Source organism: Mustela nigripes, chromosome 10 (assembly GCF_022355385.1).
Source record: "Mustela nigripes isolate SB6536 chromosome 10, MUSNIG.SB6536, whole genome shotgun sequence".
Lineage (NCBI taxonomy): Eukaryota > Metazoa > Chordata > Mammalia > Carnivora > Mustelidae > Mustela > Mustela nigripes.
In genome coordinates, this window is record NC_081566.1 from 23057898 (window position 1) to 23074619 (window position 16722).

General features: G+C 37.9%; 1 protein-coding gene across 1 annotated transcript in view; it reads right to left on the minus strand.

Annotated features, from left to right (window-relative positions):
• Window positions 1-16722, minus strand: part of AXDND1 (axonemal dynein light chain domain containing 1) — a 104808-nt gene that overhangs the window by 84840 nt on the left and 3246 nt on the right. The window contains exons 3-9 of the mRNA XM_059412808.1: window positions 16221-16393; window positions 15111-15214; window positions 7728-7848; window positions 6853-6938; window positions 4762-4818; window positions 3650-3752; window positions 1583-1704 (exon numbers count right to left, since the gene is read on the minus strand). Of these exons, the coding sequence (XP_059268791.1) occupies window positions 1583-1704; window positions 3650-3752; window positions 4762-4818; window positions 6853-6938; window positions 7728-7848; window positions 15111-15214; window positions 16221-16393 (766 nt within the window). The remainder of the gene's footprint in view (window positions 1-1582; window positions 1705-3649; window positions 3753-4761; window positions 4819-6852; window positions 6939-7727; window positions 7849-15110; window positions 15215-16220; window positions 16394-16722) is intronic.

The window sequence follows — 16722 nt, forward strand, 5'->3', positions numbered from 1 at the left end:
TCTGACCCTCATTTCAAGTTGCATTCTCCAGCTCTTGAGGTGTTCCAAGAACTGACTCCTTAGTATCCAATCTTGACAAGTATCTTATTAATGGCTTTGCTCCTCATATCTCCATAAATCCATAACTCAGACAGTGGAAAATGGGGCAAACTTATGTTATTTATTCTCATTCCATAAATCAGACAGTGGGAAAATAGGGTGAATTTATATTACTTGTTCTCATTCAGGAGAAATACTTTCAGAAGATCTAATAATCTTCCTGTGGTTCCATGGCAAGTAAGCTGCAGATATGTAATCTGAACCCAATATTCTAATTACACTATTCCTTCCAGCTTTTTGTTAAGTACCACAGTCATACAAAGCATTACAGTTTTAATAGTATTTATCATGATCATCTATAATAATTATATATACAAGGCATCTACTTCTGTGCTCTCATTTAACCTCACCACAATCCTATGAAGCTTTTTAATACTTGACACAGAGTACATACTCCACAGACACCACTGACTGATGAATGGACAAATGGACAAATGAATTGGGACAAATTCCCAATCATAAAAGAATATGGTGTTGGGGCACTTGGGTGGCACAGCTGGTTAAGCATCAGACTCTTGGTTTCAGCTCAGGTCACTATCTCAGGGTCGTGGGATCAAGCCCCCATCAAGCTGCACACTCAGCATGGAGTCTGCTTGAGATTCTCTCTCTTCCTCTCTCTCTGCCCCTGACTCATGCTCTGACCCTCATTTCAAGTTGCATTCTCCAGCTCTTGAGGTGTTCCAAGAACTGACTCCTTAGTATCCAATCTTGACAAGTATCTTATTAATGGCTTTGCTCCTCATATCTCCATAAATCCATAACTCAGACAGTGGAAAATGGGGCAAACTTATGTTATTTATTAATAACTTATGTTATTTATTCTCATTAATCTCTCTTTAAAGTAAATAAATCTTTAAAAATAAAAAAGAGTGGTGCCTGGGTGGCTCAGTGGGTTAAGCCTCTGCCTTCAGCTCAGGTCATGGTCTCAGAGTCCTGGGATCGAGCCCCACATTGGGCTCTCTGCTCAGCAGGGAGCCTGCTTCCCTTCCTCTCTCTGTCTGCCTCTCTGCCTACTTGTGATCTCTGTCTGTCAAATAAATAAATAATTTTAAAATTTTCGAAAAAAAAAAAAAGAATATGGTGTCCAACATCTCAAAAGAAATCATCTTAAGAAAGTCCTCAACTGGGGCGCCTGGGTGGCTCAGTGGGTTGAAGCCTCTGCCTTCAGCTCGGGTCATGATCCCAGGGTTCTGGGATGGAGCCCCGTATCGGGCTCTCTGATCACCAGAGCCTGCTTCCCCCTCTCTCTCTCTGCCTGCCTCTCTGCCTGCTTGTGATCTCTGTCAAATAAATAAATAAAATCTTTAAAAAAAAAAGTCCTCAACTATTTTTTTTTTACTATAGAAAACAGAAATGCAATTCAGTTCCTTATTATCAATAGAATAGAGAAGGGAACTTTTTTTTATTTTCTTAAAAGCAGATATAAAAGAATTGTAATATAAAACTCACAAGGAAACTGGGATATTCCGATAATAGCTCTAACCTGATTTTAGACAGTAGTTCTCCTCTATCTGCACAGTCCACACTGACTTGCCGAATTAGTTCATGAAATACTGTATTGTAAATGTTCTGTTCCTTCCTTAACATATGTAGTAGTTTGTGCATCTGGCAGAAGATAAGGAATATCATTAGTATTTATTGCAGTCTTATCAGCAAAATAGCACTTTAGGAAGTAAGCAAAATAGCACTTTAGGATGAATGTGAACGTTTTAGAAACACCTTGATAATTTATTTCACTTATATTTTTCTTTATAAATATAACTACAAAAATAATATATTATTTTTAGAAGTCTGTTTCATTATGTACCTCTTTACGCGATGCTCTGAGAAGGTCACAGTATCACTTCTATATCATCCCAGCCAAAAGTACATAACCTGAACCTAATCATGAGTACACATTAGACAAATGAAAACTGAAGAACGTCCTACAGAATAACTGGCATATGCTCTTCCAAATATCAAGGTCAAGAAAAGCAAAGAACTGTTTCATATTACAGTTGTCTAGGAACATGACAACGGAAAGTATTATGTGATCCTGGGATCTTGAAACAGAGGGGACAAGAGCTAAAACAACCATTATAGGGACAACTGGCAAAATTTGAATTCTGAATATGGACAGATAATTCTATCACATCAATGTTAAATTTCCCAATTTTGATAACTGTATTACAAATATGTAAAAGAATGTCCTTATCTATAGGAAACGTAGGATAACACCTGAAATTTTTGGTGATAAAGAGGCATGATGTCACCCGCTTACTGCAAATCAGTTGAGAAGAAACTATACATATACATATACAGATAGGTGTGTAAAGAAGAAGAGAGAATGACAAAGCAAGTAGAGCACAATGTAAACGAGTAAATCTGGATAAAGATTACATAGGAATGTTTTATACTGAACTTTAACTTTTAAATTCTGTAAAAATAAAAATTTACGAAATAAAAAAAACTTTTTCATAAAGAAAACTATCTGTGTCTCTTTAAAATTAAAAAAGTGCTTTCATTAACAAAATAAAAATTTTAAGTGCTAAGAAAGCATGGTTTAATTGGCAGTGGTTTCTTAGCGGTACATAAAGTAATAAATGTAAAGTTTTTTCCGGCGAGATAAACACAACACCAGGCAAAGTGGGTGCAAGGCAATATTTATTAAAAACACTCTCCGGTGAAGTTTCAGGGCTCAGGAGAAGGGGAGCCAGGAAAGTTGCGCCGGGAGGAGATGGGCACCCTCGGGCGAGTTTCCACGACTCTGGAAAGCAGGGTGGTGGAAGTCGTGCCCAAGGCAGGGAGGAGGGGGCTTTTAAGGGTTCCTGGGGAAAGCTCAGGGGTTAGGCTGTCAGAAAGGGCTGCTTAAGATGGCGAAAGCCCGCCACAAGACCTGAGCTCCGACAGGAGAACAAAGGCCCAAGCGGGAATCTGAGATCCCCGCCCCAGGCTCCTGTGGACCAATGGGACCCCGACGAGCTGGCGAGATATCCGAATAAGGGAAACTTGCCAAAAGACCCCTGAGCTTTCCCCAAGACCCCTTAAAAGCCCCCTCCTCCCTGCCTTGGGTGTGACTTCCGCCACCCTGCTTTCCAGAGTCGAGGAACCTCGCCGGAGGGTGCCCACCTTCTCCCGGAGCAACTTTCCTGGCTCCCCTTCTCCTGAGCCCTGAAACTTCACTGGAGAGTGTTTTTAATAAATCTTGCCTTGCACCCAATTTGCCTGGTGTTGTGTTTATCTCGCCAGAAAAACTTTACATTAAAGGTCTTATAATCAATGGTACTTTACAGTCAATGAAATGCAGTAATAATAATAATAGCAATAATTATACAGTGTTTACCACATGCCAAGCACTATTCTAAGCCCTTTACATTCACGTGTCATTTAATCTCCACAACAACCCTATAAGGTAGGTATTATTATTACCTCTTATTTAAAGATGAGTAAATTGCAGCACAAATACATTAAGTGACTTGCCCAAGGTCACTAGCTAATAAACTGCAGGGCCAAGATTCCAGTCCAGACATTCTGGCTCCAGAATGCATGCTCTCAACCACTTTGCAAGTACCTTGGTTGGCCCTGTATATTCCTGATTTTCCACACCAGACCTCTCTAGCATAGCATCCATCACGTCATTCAGCTGGACCACTTCAACTCTTTTATTAGGTTTCCTAGAGGATTAAAGTGAGAGATTTATGTAATTAAGTGGTGTAACAGGTCATCCTCAAGTGACTAAAAGAATGTAATACAAATAAAATGTATATACTATGGAATATTAATGGTATATTTTTTACTTTAGGGAGAGAGCAAGCTGGAGGAGGGGCAGAAGGAGAGAACACCCAAGCAGACTCCCCACTGAGCACAGAGACCACAAAGGGCTCAATCCCAGGACCCTGAGATCATGACTAGGGCTGAAACCAGGAGGTCACCCAACAGATTAAGCCACCGAGGTGCCCCTGGAATATTAATGTAACTTTAAAGTATAGCCCTGTATGTACTGATCTAGTGGGTTATAGCAGTAATACAGTTAAAAAAAAAAAAAAAAGAAAAAGGGAAAGGTAAATAGTATGATCCTCTTTTGTGTAAAGAAAATAATGCTTCCTTCCAATATTTCTATATACTTCGTGTGTAGGATTGTAAGAACATAGAAGAAATATGGAGAGATAAATACCAAGCTGTTAATGTTGGTTACTTCACAATGTAAGTGAAGAAAAGGGACAAGGGAGAGAGAAGAAAAAAAAAGACTATAGCAAACAGATCTGTTGTACAACATTGTGCCTAGATTCAGTGATAACTGTATTGAAAACTTAAAAATTTGTTAAGAAGATAAACTTCATGTTAAGTGCTCCTCCCACAATAAAATAAAATTTTAGAAAAAAAATTTAAAACTGTAAAAAGAACTATTTTATAGCACTTAAATATTATTATAAATATGTAAAAATTTAAAACATTGATTAGATGATAGAATTATAGACAATTATTGTCTTGGATTTCTGCTATAATTTTAATATTTTCTGTGCAATAAAGTATTAAGGTAAATTTATATATATACAAGAAAAATAAATATGTATAAATAAATATGCATATGTAGATTAATAAATATGTATATTAAAATAAATAAATATATTCATGTGTCTATGTTCCTTCTGAGAAATATTTTCAAAAATAAACCATACTTACATGGATGGGAAGAGCAACAGCCTGTTTTCACTATCTGTGAGGAGAGTAGTATATTTGCTATAATAAATAAGATAGATAAATATTATCATAAGAAAATTAACAGGCCTATTTATCACATATCACAGCATGATAAACCTAACACCTCATAAAATTGGGAAGCTTGGAGGCAATTTAAAAGGTCCATCATTTTACACAGAAGATCACACCTAGATAACTACAGACATAGATGTAATGACATTTATCATATTTGGAATATTTTTAGTAAAGGAGTTTTAATAACATTCCTCATATGTGAAAAATGAACATTTCCTTGATTCATTTTTTTAAATGCCTTTTCAAAGGTGGAAGGATGTTCTAAAAACACTGAAGTCAACAAAGTTAAATGAATAAACAGGCTATAAAATTAATCAACAGAGACAAAACCAGAACCCAGTTTTCCTAACTCCCAGCCAAATCTGTCCTCTGAAAAGTGCCCATTTCCACCTAAATGAGTATCACAGTGAGAATCACATGGTAATCCTTCTAATTCATTATTATTCATGCAACATTTTTCTTCCCCTAGTTAATAAGCATTTCCTTTGGTTCTGCCCCCTACTGGAACTCAGCTGGTTAGTAACGTCCATTTTCAGAATTTAGAGCAGTGAAACTCTCCAGGGACTATGAAGACTCAAAATAAAGTTTCTCAAAAATGAGTAAGAGGAACCAGAAACAATGATAGTCCAGGCACAACGAGCACACCCACCACCCAGATCTTGACTTCTAAGTACCATTCTCCACTAAAAGGAATCTGCACTCCCTAGAGAAGTGACATAGCTGACTCCACAGCTGGAGCTGGGAAATATAAGATGAACCTGGAAATTTTATCAAGTTAGAAAATAAAGGAACACTCAAAGAATCATGGGACAGGTCCAAAAAATATAAGTGCCAGTTCAAAGGAGCTAACATTGACCAAATCTAAAAATCTTTTAGCATAAAATAATCATAGTAAAAGAACTATACCCCACTGAAAAAAACAGTAATCCATGAATCCATATGGTAAAATGTTAACTAATAAACAGAGAAGATACAATGAAGCTAAAAAAAGTCATCAAAAAGATCTATAACTGGTGGGCTTCTAAGAAATAAACACTGAAGTATTTGGTAGTAAAGGATCATATCTCCAACTTACTCTTGAATAGTTTTAATGTGTGTATCAAAGCAAATAAGGCAAAAAGTAAATACTCAGTGAGTTAAAACAGAGAGTACTTGAGAGTTGCTTTTCATTTTTTTGTAACAGTTTTATAATCTTGAAATTGTATAAAAATAAAAAGTTCCCCTAAAATGAATTCCATTTAGTTCTTTTTGACAAAATATTGTTCTGAAACCCACCATCATAAGGAAATGCCACAGCATGTGTATTGGAAAAGTAAAAAGAGTGACAGCCTCTGGATATTTTATTATAAAACCTTAGTCCAAAGTTCTAGTTTTTTACACTACAAAACATTCAAACGTTGTTTCAGAACATACAAGCAAGATCCTATTTTTAATCCCCTAAGCAGAAAACAAAGAAAACTGGAGAGGACTAGTGTGAAGGCTGGAGCCAAGCCCTATAGTGTGCCTTATGAGACATCAGCTCAGAGGGCTACTTTCCTTTGTCTCCTTGGCCAAAACCATTCCTAAGGAGGCCTAGGTGAACATTCAGAACAAAGATATACTCTTTTAATTGAAAATTAAATAGTTGGAAAAGATAGAGAACAATTTGATCACTAAAATCCCAAACTCTTTTTTTTTTTTTTTTAAGATTTTATTTATTTATTTGTCAGAGAGAGAGTGAGTGAGAGCGAGCACAGGCAGACAGAGTGGAAGGAAGAGTCAGAGGGAGAAGCAGGCTCCCTGCAGAGCAAGGAGCCCGATGTGGGACTCGATCCCAGGACGCTGGGATCATGACCTGAGCCAAAGGCAGCTGCTTAACCAACTGAGCCACCCAGGCGTCCCCCAAACTCTTTTCAATAAAACATTTTCATTTTGACACCTTTCTTAAATTTAGGATGGAAGGCCAAATATTTCCTTATTGTAATGTACATATTACCTGGGATAGATTACAGTACTCACTCATCGTAACACTCCAAACCTGAAACTCCTGTATTTGACACAATATGAAATTCTTCAGGAACCAAAGTATCTGTTAGTTTCTTTGTCTTAAAAAGAAAGAAAGACAAGAATGAAAAATTAGTAAATGAAAAAAAGTTGAATTGCATAAATCAACATTCCTACCCCCACAGGGATGCTATTTATTAAGAAGTTTTGATTATAGAACTAATAGCATTAGTAATATGGACCATAGGATGTAATAAAAAAACATTCAGCACACATTTTTAAAATAACCACTAATTAAAGAACAATCTTGGGTTTAGTGTTATTCACACATGTCCCACATATTCAGTTAATCCATTGACTCTTTAAAATTCAATAGAAATTTTAAATTTACCTTAGCAACATGCCAAAACTAAGAATTCTACAACTTTGAACTGTAAACCTAAAAAAAAAAAATCTAAACTTCTATACTGTATTTTCTAGACTAAAGTGGTTGGGCGCCTGGGTGGCTCAGTGGGTTAAGCCGCTGCCTTCGGCTCAGGTCATGATCTCAGGGTCCTGTGATCGAGTCCCGTGTCGGGCTCTCTGCTCAGCAGGGAGCCTGCTTCCCTTCCTCTCTCTCTGCCTGCCTCTCTGCCTACATGTGATCTCTATCTGTAAAATGAATAAATAAAATCTTTAAAAAAAAAAAAAAAGTGGTAACTGTTGTTTGGAAAATGGCTTAAAAAACGGTATCATAGATCCTTTCCCACTAAAATCTCTTTCCTAGAAATAATCAGAAAGTGCTACGAAAACTGACAAGTAATACAGGTTGTAGTCACAGTACAACATTGCTTTATATTTTTAAGGAAATGACTTAAAAATTAGAAGGAGAGGAAAAATACTTTATTTACCTTATGAGGCACAATGACACCATCATGTGACTGTAATGATCGTTCCAAGCGTGGGGGACAAAGTGAACTCTCCCTGGCCTCACCTTTAACGTATTTAACATCATACAGGAAAGAAATATCCCTAAAAAATACAAAAAATATATTTACAAAATAAATTTCCTGTCTGGCTACTGGATAAGAGTGGGTAAGATCCACACACATCCTTCTAGTGGGTAAAATGAGGCACAAAACCAGTCTCCTTACTTCATGCTTCACTAAGAGCGGAGGCGTTAGACATGAGCCATCCCCCTCCCCATTCTTCCTCTTCTCCACCTCATTTTTCTCCTTCATATCACAAATCCTTTCCCTTCCGTCAACTTCAGGTTAAGATGTATTCTCTTCCCCAGGGTTATTTCCTCCACTGACATCCTTGATTTCATCCTTACCGACATCCTTTGGGACTTCGTTCCACCAATCTACTCTCTGTTTGCTTCCTCCTCCCTTGGAATAATCACTTTGATCTGTAACTCAAATCTGTTCTCCTTCTAAAAGTCCTTCCTTGACCATGCATGGCTGTCATGTTATCAGGATCTATCAGATCTCTCACTGTCCGTTAATCAGACATTAATCAGATTTCTTGAAATCTGATTTCTTGAAATTTCCTTGCAATCTAATTTCAATCCCTCTCTTCTGAAACCACTCTAGAAAGCTGATGACTTCTACTGCTAAGTCATCATTTCCTTTCTTCCACCATTTCCCTGTAATATTTCCAGGGTTGACCATCTCTCTTTCTAAAAACACTTCCTCTATCCTCTGTGTTACTGGACTCATGGTTCTTTTGCCTTAACCTCTCCTTCTTGAACTCCTCTGTGACTTCCTGTCTACTAAATGGAAATGCTCTGCAACATTACACCCCACCTCTCTGTCTCCTGACCCTACACTTTCTCTTTGAGCAATGCCATCAAATCTCACCTTATCACATTTGTTACCTCTACATACCTCTGAATAAACCTCCCTCCATTCTAACTCTCCACCCTCCTATCGTCATTAATTCTGTCAGGAAGTACCACCACTCTATCCATCAAAAGCTCAGCATACATAATTGACTTCTTCCCAACCACTGCTCTAAATTCCCATCCACCACTAACATTCATTAATTTTATAGTCTCCTTCATAGCATTCCAGCATTGACCCTGTTGTTGCCAATACCAAATCACTAGTCCAAGCTATACCTACTTTTTATGTGGACTCTCAATTCTCTCTAGTATACTCTACACACTTCTGCCAGATTCACCATCCTATAGCAGTTATAATCACACCACTTACTGCACATGATTTTCACGTTTCTGCCCCTCCCCCAACTGTAACTGGGATAGCCATTATCCCAGTTAAATAGAATGGAGCTTCCTCAAAAAAAATAAATAAATAAAATAAAAATCGAACTACCATATGGCCCAGCAAACCCACTTCTGGATTATATCCAAAAGAAAATTAATCTGGATTTTTTTAAAGATCTTATTTATTTATTTGACAGAGAGAGAGAGCACAAGCAGAGGGAGTGGCAGGTAGAGGGAGAAAGAGAAGCAGGCTTCCTGCTGAGTGGGGAGCCTGATGCAGGTGTTGATCCCAGCACTCTGGGATCATGACCTGAGCCAAAGGCAAACACTTAACAACTGAGCCACCCAGGCACCGGATCTTGACAAAATATCTGCACTCCTTTGTCCATTGCCGCATTATTCACAAGAGCCCAGACATAGAAACAACCTAAATGTCCACTAATGAATGACTGGATAAAGAAAATGTGTATATATAGAGAGAACAGAATGTTATTCAGCCTTTAAAAAAGGAAATCCTGCCGTTCGTGACAGCATGGATGAAGCTGGAGAACATTATGCCAAGTGAAATAAGCCAGACAAAGAAAAATACTATATGATTCCATTTGTGTCAGATGAGGGCACTGGGAGGAAAGGGGAAATGAGGAGATGTTGGTCAAAAAGTACAAAAGTTTCAGTTATGCAAGATGAATGAGTTCTGGAGATGTAATGTATAGCACAATGATCATAGTTAGCAATACTGTATTGTATATTTGAAATCTGCTAAGAGAACAGATCTTAAATTTATCTTATCACACACACACAAACACGAATCCACACAAATGGTAACTATATAGAGGTGACAGATAAGGTCTTTAGCTTGATTGTGGTGCTCTTTTTACAATGTATACATTTATAAAAACACTAAGTTGTACACTTTAAATATTCACAATTTTTTTGTCAAAACTATCTCAATAAAGTTTTTTTTAATAAAAAAATAAAATTGCTTCCAGGATTGAACAGGATTATGGGACATAATTGCTTCCAGGATTATGGGACATTAGTCACTATCACACCAATAACTCCTAGAGATTGGCCAACACAACTTTGTTATATAAAAACATGAATGGTTCATACATATACATATACACACATACACATCTTTGTAAAGGAAATGTCAGTTTGGTAACTGTCAAATTTTCTCAAAAAGTAATTATAGGGCCCTCTTTTATTTCTATTATAAAAATTATAGGGGTGCCTGGGTGGTTCAGTGGGTTAAGCCTCTGTCTTTGGCTCAGATCATGGTCTCAGGTTCCTAGGATCAACCCCCGCATCAGGCTCTCTGCTCAGTAGAGAGCCTGCTTCCCTTTCTCTGCCTGCCTCTTTGCCTACTTGTGATCTCTCTGTGTCAAATAAATAAATAATCTTTTTAAAAATAAAAATAAAAAATATCAGTTATCTAACTTGATTTTTATTTTTTTATCTTTATTTTTAGAGGGAACATTTGGTTTATGTGTTGGTATGTAAATCTCATTAAATAATAATCTGTTTTAGGGCGCTTGAGTGGCTCAGTGGGTTAAGCCTCTGCCTTCGGCTCAGGTCATGATCTTAGGGTCCTGGGAACAAGCCCCGCATTGGGCTCTCTACCCCAGGGGTGGGGGGAGCCTGCTTTCTCCTCTCCCTTTCTCTCTGCCTGCCTCTCTGCCCACTTGTGATCTGTCTCTGTCAATTAAATAAATAAAATCTTTTTTTTTTTAATCTGTTTTATTTCTGATAAAACTCTTGTGGTAAATCACTTGTCTCTACTCCTCTGGAAAATCTTTTTTTTTTTTTTTTTAAGATTTTATTTATTTATTTGACAGAGATCACAGTAGGCAGAGAGGCAGGCGGGGCGGGGGGGGGAGCCAGCTCCCCGCCAAGCAGGGAGCCAGATTGTGGGGCTTGATCCCAGGACCCTGAGATCATGATGTGAGCGGAAGGCAGAGGCTTTACCCACTGAGCCACCCAGAAGCCCCTGGAAAATCTATCTTTATTTACAAAAACAAAAAAACAAAACAAAAAAAAACACTTTGATTCCTAGCCATAACACAAAAACTGGATCCCCCAGTTTATTACACTGAGTTCATACTTCAAATTTTTCTTCAAATAATCACTGGTTATGTTCACACATAAGCATGCTTTTTATCTGACGTCAAGGAATGAGGTATTTCAGAGAGATGGATTTTCTAAAGAGCTGAGATATGCTTTTTAAAAAAAACACTGTCTTTCTAAAATGTATTTAAAACTTGACAGCTTCCTTAAGCAGAGTGTATGTAACACAATATAATCTTTTCTTGACAATTCAAGTAATGACTTATGAAGTTAGAAGTGTCCTGAGGACAGTCTGGTTATGTTTTTGACACCTAAGTCAGTACTGGAATATGGCAGGCCCTAGTGTGTGTTGGGTCCTTCTTTGAGTTCAATGGTTGGAAAGCACTTCCCAGACACCCTTGCAGGTAGGGTTCTGGGTATGAACTAACTTCTGCAAGTAGATGCCCTTTTGCAAGATTTCAGAGGTAGAAGTAAAACGGGAGTCGCTTCCCTGTCATGTCTTTGGCGGATTCTACCAACATCAACATGAAAAAGTGGTTTTCCTGAAACATTCCAGAATCCACTGTCCAGCTACCCCAGTCCATAGGGGCAGTGCAGTAACTGCAGGGACAGCTTCTTGATTTCAGCTTCCAGATCCTTGGATCACAGTTAAGGGACTTTTTTTTTTTAATTGCAGTATCATTCACATACCATAAAATTCATCTTTTTAAAGAGTACAGTTTACAAGTTTTTACTATATTCACAATTTACAATTTCAATATATTCACAAGGTTGTTATGACCATCACCAGTATCTAATTCCAGATTATCTTTATCACCACTCCCAAAAAACCCTTACCCATCAGCAGTAATTCTCCACTCTTCTTGCCAGTCCCACCCCCAGTCTACTTTTTGTCTCTACGGATTTCCCTATCCTGACACTTCATATAAATAGAAACATACATGTGCCCTGTAATGACTGGCTTCCTTCACTTAGCAGGTTTTCAAGGTTCATCAGTGTTGTAGCAAGTATCTGTACTTCTTCATTCCTTTCTATGACTGAAGAATATTCCATTGTATATGCCATTTTGTTTATTTTTTCATCAACTGATGGACAGTTGGTTTGTTTCCACTTTTGGGGTGCATGAATAATATTTCCATGAATATTCATTCTAAGTTTTTGTGCAGTCATATTGTCTATTCTCTTGGGTATAAACCTAGGTGTGGAAGTGCTGGGTCATATGGTAAGCCTATGTTTAAATTTTTGAGGAACTGCGGAACTATTCTCCGACAAGGCTGCTCCATTTTACATTCCCACCAGGACGTATGACACTTCCGATGTCGATACCCTCACAAATCCTTGTTATTGTCTGCTTGTTGACGTTGGTCATCCTAGTAGGTGAGAAATAGTATCTTTTCAGGTTTGATTGCCATTTGCTTCTGGCTAATAATGTTGAGCATCTTTTCATGTGCATATGGCCCATTTTTACCTTCTTTGTACAAATGTCTATTCAAGCGGGCACACTTCTGAACTCTAGTGACAGCCTTGGAGGTAACAGCCTGGATAGTAGGTTAATTCCACCTTGTTCTGAGAGTTATTCCCAAAAGTATTGCTACATACCTGCTTCTCTAGCCCTTCCAAGAATTTTGTAAACACTTGATTTACCACTTAAAATTTTATTTTCTGCATTGAATTCTGACTGAGAAAGCTGTCGAAAAGTATTACTCAGAGGCTATTGCTAGGTTGTTTTATATTTTACTACTGTGCTCTAAATATTTAAGGTTGCCAGACAAGTTACCTCTTGTTATAAATACCATTAGTTATACATGTGTATTAATTTTCTACTGGTGTCATAAAAATTACCACAAATTTAGCAGCTTAGACAACACAAATTATTATGTTATAGTTCTGTAGGTCAGAAGTCCAACATAGGACTCACAGGCTAAAATCAAGGTGTTGACAGGGCTGTATTCCATTCTGGAATGCTCTAGGGGAAGATCCATTTCCGTGCCCACTGAAGTTGTTAAAGGAACTCAATTCCTTGCGGTTCTAGGAGTGAGATCCCTGTTTCCTTGATGGGCCATACCCAGCTTCTAGAAGACAAGAGTAGTTCTTAGCTTGTGTCCTCCCTACCTCCATCTTCAAAGCCAGTAATAGTAGGCTGAATTCCTTCTCTCTCACACTTCCACTGTGTCTTCCTCCATCTCTGATCTGTTCAACTTCCTTCTTTTTCCACTTTAAAGACTCAGGCCATTAGGTTGGGCCCAATCCAAGAATCCAGGTTTATCTCACCATCTTGTGGTCCTTAATTTAATCACATCCACAAAATCTCCTTGGCTACGTAAGGCATATATTCGAATTCTGAGGTACAGTGAGAACATTTTGTAGGGAGGCCATTACCCTGTTTACCACAATACAGATCACAGTTTCAAAATTCTAAGTCAGAAGTCATTTGACATTAAAACTTTAATACTGGGTTACTGCTGTATTCAGATATAGCTTAATATTTTTTCAAAGTACTTCAAACATCTCATAACTACTAATCATAACTAGTGATAATTATAACCATGATTTAAATGTATAAAATAAAATACAGATACTTTGACACTTAAGCCCCAGGACACAAAAATTAATAGCCTAATTTCCTGCCACTTTTTCTAGCACTGAGACATAGCTAAGTAATAATAACATATTTATTTACTTTTTAAAAAGATTTTATTTATTTATTTGACAGAGATCACAAGTAGGCAGGGAGGCAGGCAGAGGGTGGGGGGGAAGCAGACTCCCTGCTGAGCAGAGAGTCCGATGCAGGGTTCGATCCTAGGACCCCAGGATCATGACCAAAGCTGAAGGCAGAGGCTTTAACCCACTGAGCAACTCAGGTGCCCCATAATAACTTATATTTAAATGGCACTGTATAGAGGCATCTGGCTGGTCAGTCAGTGGAGCGCATGCCTCTTGATCCCAGGGTCATGAGTTTGAGACCCATGTTGGGTATAGAGCTTACATACAAACATACATACATACATAAATAGCACTGTCCATTATCTCCTTTAAAATATGTGCTTTACAATATCCCTGAAAGGTCCACAAAATGGACTAAGTCTATTATTCCCTTTTTACAGATGAAAAAAATGGAACTCAAAAAGATTAAATAACTTATGCATGTGTTAATGTTTATTATTCCAAATTAATATGTCATTAATGTGTGATAATATTACATATTACTGCGTTCGGATGAAATAATATCTCATGAGGGGCGTGCAACTGATGAATGGACTACACATAGGAAATGAGCTGGTCACAATCTTCACAGGGAAACCCTGGACAGTCAGAATATTTTTAGGAATGACGTAAAAACAACAAATAGTATTTGCTGATTTGATATAAAGGTGGAGAGGAAAACCAAGGAGTAAGCACTTGCTTTTCAAGGTTTTCATAAAGCTATGTTACCTCACTCTTCTTAAACATGCAGATGAAAGAGGCACTCTAAGGCACTCTGCCTCTCGGATCTTGTCCCTTTTACTAGGGTACAACATGGGACAGAGGAGCAAGTGGACAAGGACACAAAGGCATGCAAAAAGCAAATCTAAACAAACCAAAAGCCAGTAGAGTTAATAATCCTACACACAGAAAGATGGTCTTGTGTCTTCTTCAGATTGTATTCTGATCAACAAAGATACTGTAAACTTCAAATTTTAAAATCTTTGCTTCTGGGCACCTGGGTGGTGCAGTTGGTTAAGTGACTGCCTTCAGCTCAGGTCATGATTCTGGAGTCCCAGGATTGAGTCCAGCATCTGGCTCCCTGCTCGGCAGGGAGTCTGCTTCTCCCTATTCTCATGCTCGCTCTCTCTCCCTCATTCTCTCTCTCTCTCTCTCAAATAAATAGATAAAATCTTAAAAAATATATTAAAATAAAGTAAAATCTTTGACTCTGTAATTTTCCAAACTATGCCCCTCCCCAAGAAATGAGAAAACGACTCTATTCATCAGCATCCTCCCTACCATCTGCCTTCTTTACCTTCCGGCACCAGTTAGGGAAACAGGATGATCAATCAGGTATTTGAACTTATTTCTTCGAATAGGGTGATACCAGACCTGGTCAGTCTGACGCGGAAGAGTGCCCTAAGAAAAAGCAAATACATGAATACACAGCAGAGGGAGCTCTAGTCAAATGAAATCTGTTAATCCTTTGGAAAGGCATTTGAGTAGTCAGTGGGAAAAAAAGAGAAAGCAGAATGCTTAATCAACACTATGCAGAAAAACAGAAACTGGGACAATTCAAAAGTGAAAGAAAACTATCAAGACTGAGCAGTAATAATGATCACTTAGGTAAATCACATTTTAAATAGCATTTCCTTGGCAACACTAGCAAATGATTTTAGTTTTCATTCTAGGAAATTAATTTTAAAGTATATTGAAAGACAATCAGGAATATATAACACTGGACATCTGGGTGGCTCAGTCAGTTAACCCTCTGCCTTCGGCTCAGGTCATGATCCCAGGGTCCTGGGATCGAGCCCCACATCAGGCTCGCTGCTCAGCTAGGGGTCTGCTTCTCCCTCTGCCTGCCACTCCCTCTGCTTGTGCTTGCACATTCTCTCTGACAAATAAATAAAATCTTTAAATATATATATATATATATATATATAAAACATTAAAAAAGAAACAACAAACCCAAATTGAATGCATTTGTGCTAAGCCTCACATCAGCAAAGCAACTGGAATTGCAGTTCTAGCATCTCCCAAGAGCAGCCAATCATCTGGAAGTTCCTGATCAGCACAAAGGAGGTAATCAGCCTGATAGGCTCCCACCCTTCCCCAGAAGATGATCCTGCCCAAAATAATCCTTTCTTTTGTTTATGACATCCCTGTCCCTGCCCTTTTCTGCCAAAAAAACAAAAACAAAAAACAAAAAACCTCTATTTTGTACAACTTCTTAGAACTCCTTTCTACTTCCTATATGGGATGCAGTCTGATTCATGAATTGTTGAATAAAGCCAGTTATAATGCTCCTGAAATTTACTCAGCTGAATTTTGGTTTTTAACAAAGAACATGCTCAATGAATACCTAATGAACTGGATACCAAAGAGACGGGTTTCCATGTACTTCGTATAGGTATATACTCACTTTTGGGGTTTTAGTTTTCTTAGGGGGCAATAAGTTTTCAGGACAAGGACCAGCATTGGCGGCATAGGTCAGAGAAAGAAGAACTTCCTCAGGGATGAACTCATTCTGAAGGGATGTAGGAAGGGGTTTTGAACGATCCACCATATTTTTTTTTTCCTTTAGTTCAGGAAGTCCTAAGAAAGTGACAGGAAAGAAAAACTTGGTGCAGTTTTCAGTAGTTAGTTGGAGATTCCCAGGCTACCTCATCAATACCACCTGTACGTTTCTAACAGAGCAAACACTGCTTCTGGTTGCCAAGAATAGTAACAGTATTTTAAATACTGAACATCATCTAGTCAAAAAAAAAAAAAAAAAAAAAAAAAAATAAAAAAAAAAAAAAAAAAAAAAAAAAAACCCTCATATTGCCTTCCCTCCTCACACTAACGTCACACAGTTTCAAAAACCGAGGCACAAAGATGAACCTTCATTATTCCAAATTCAAAATCGAAAATTAAATTCACAT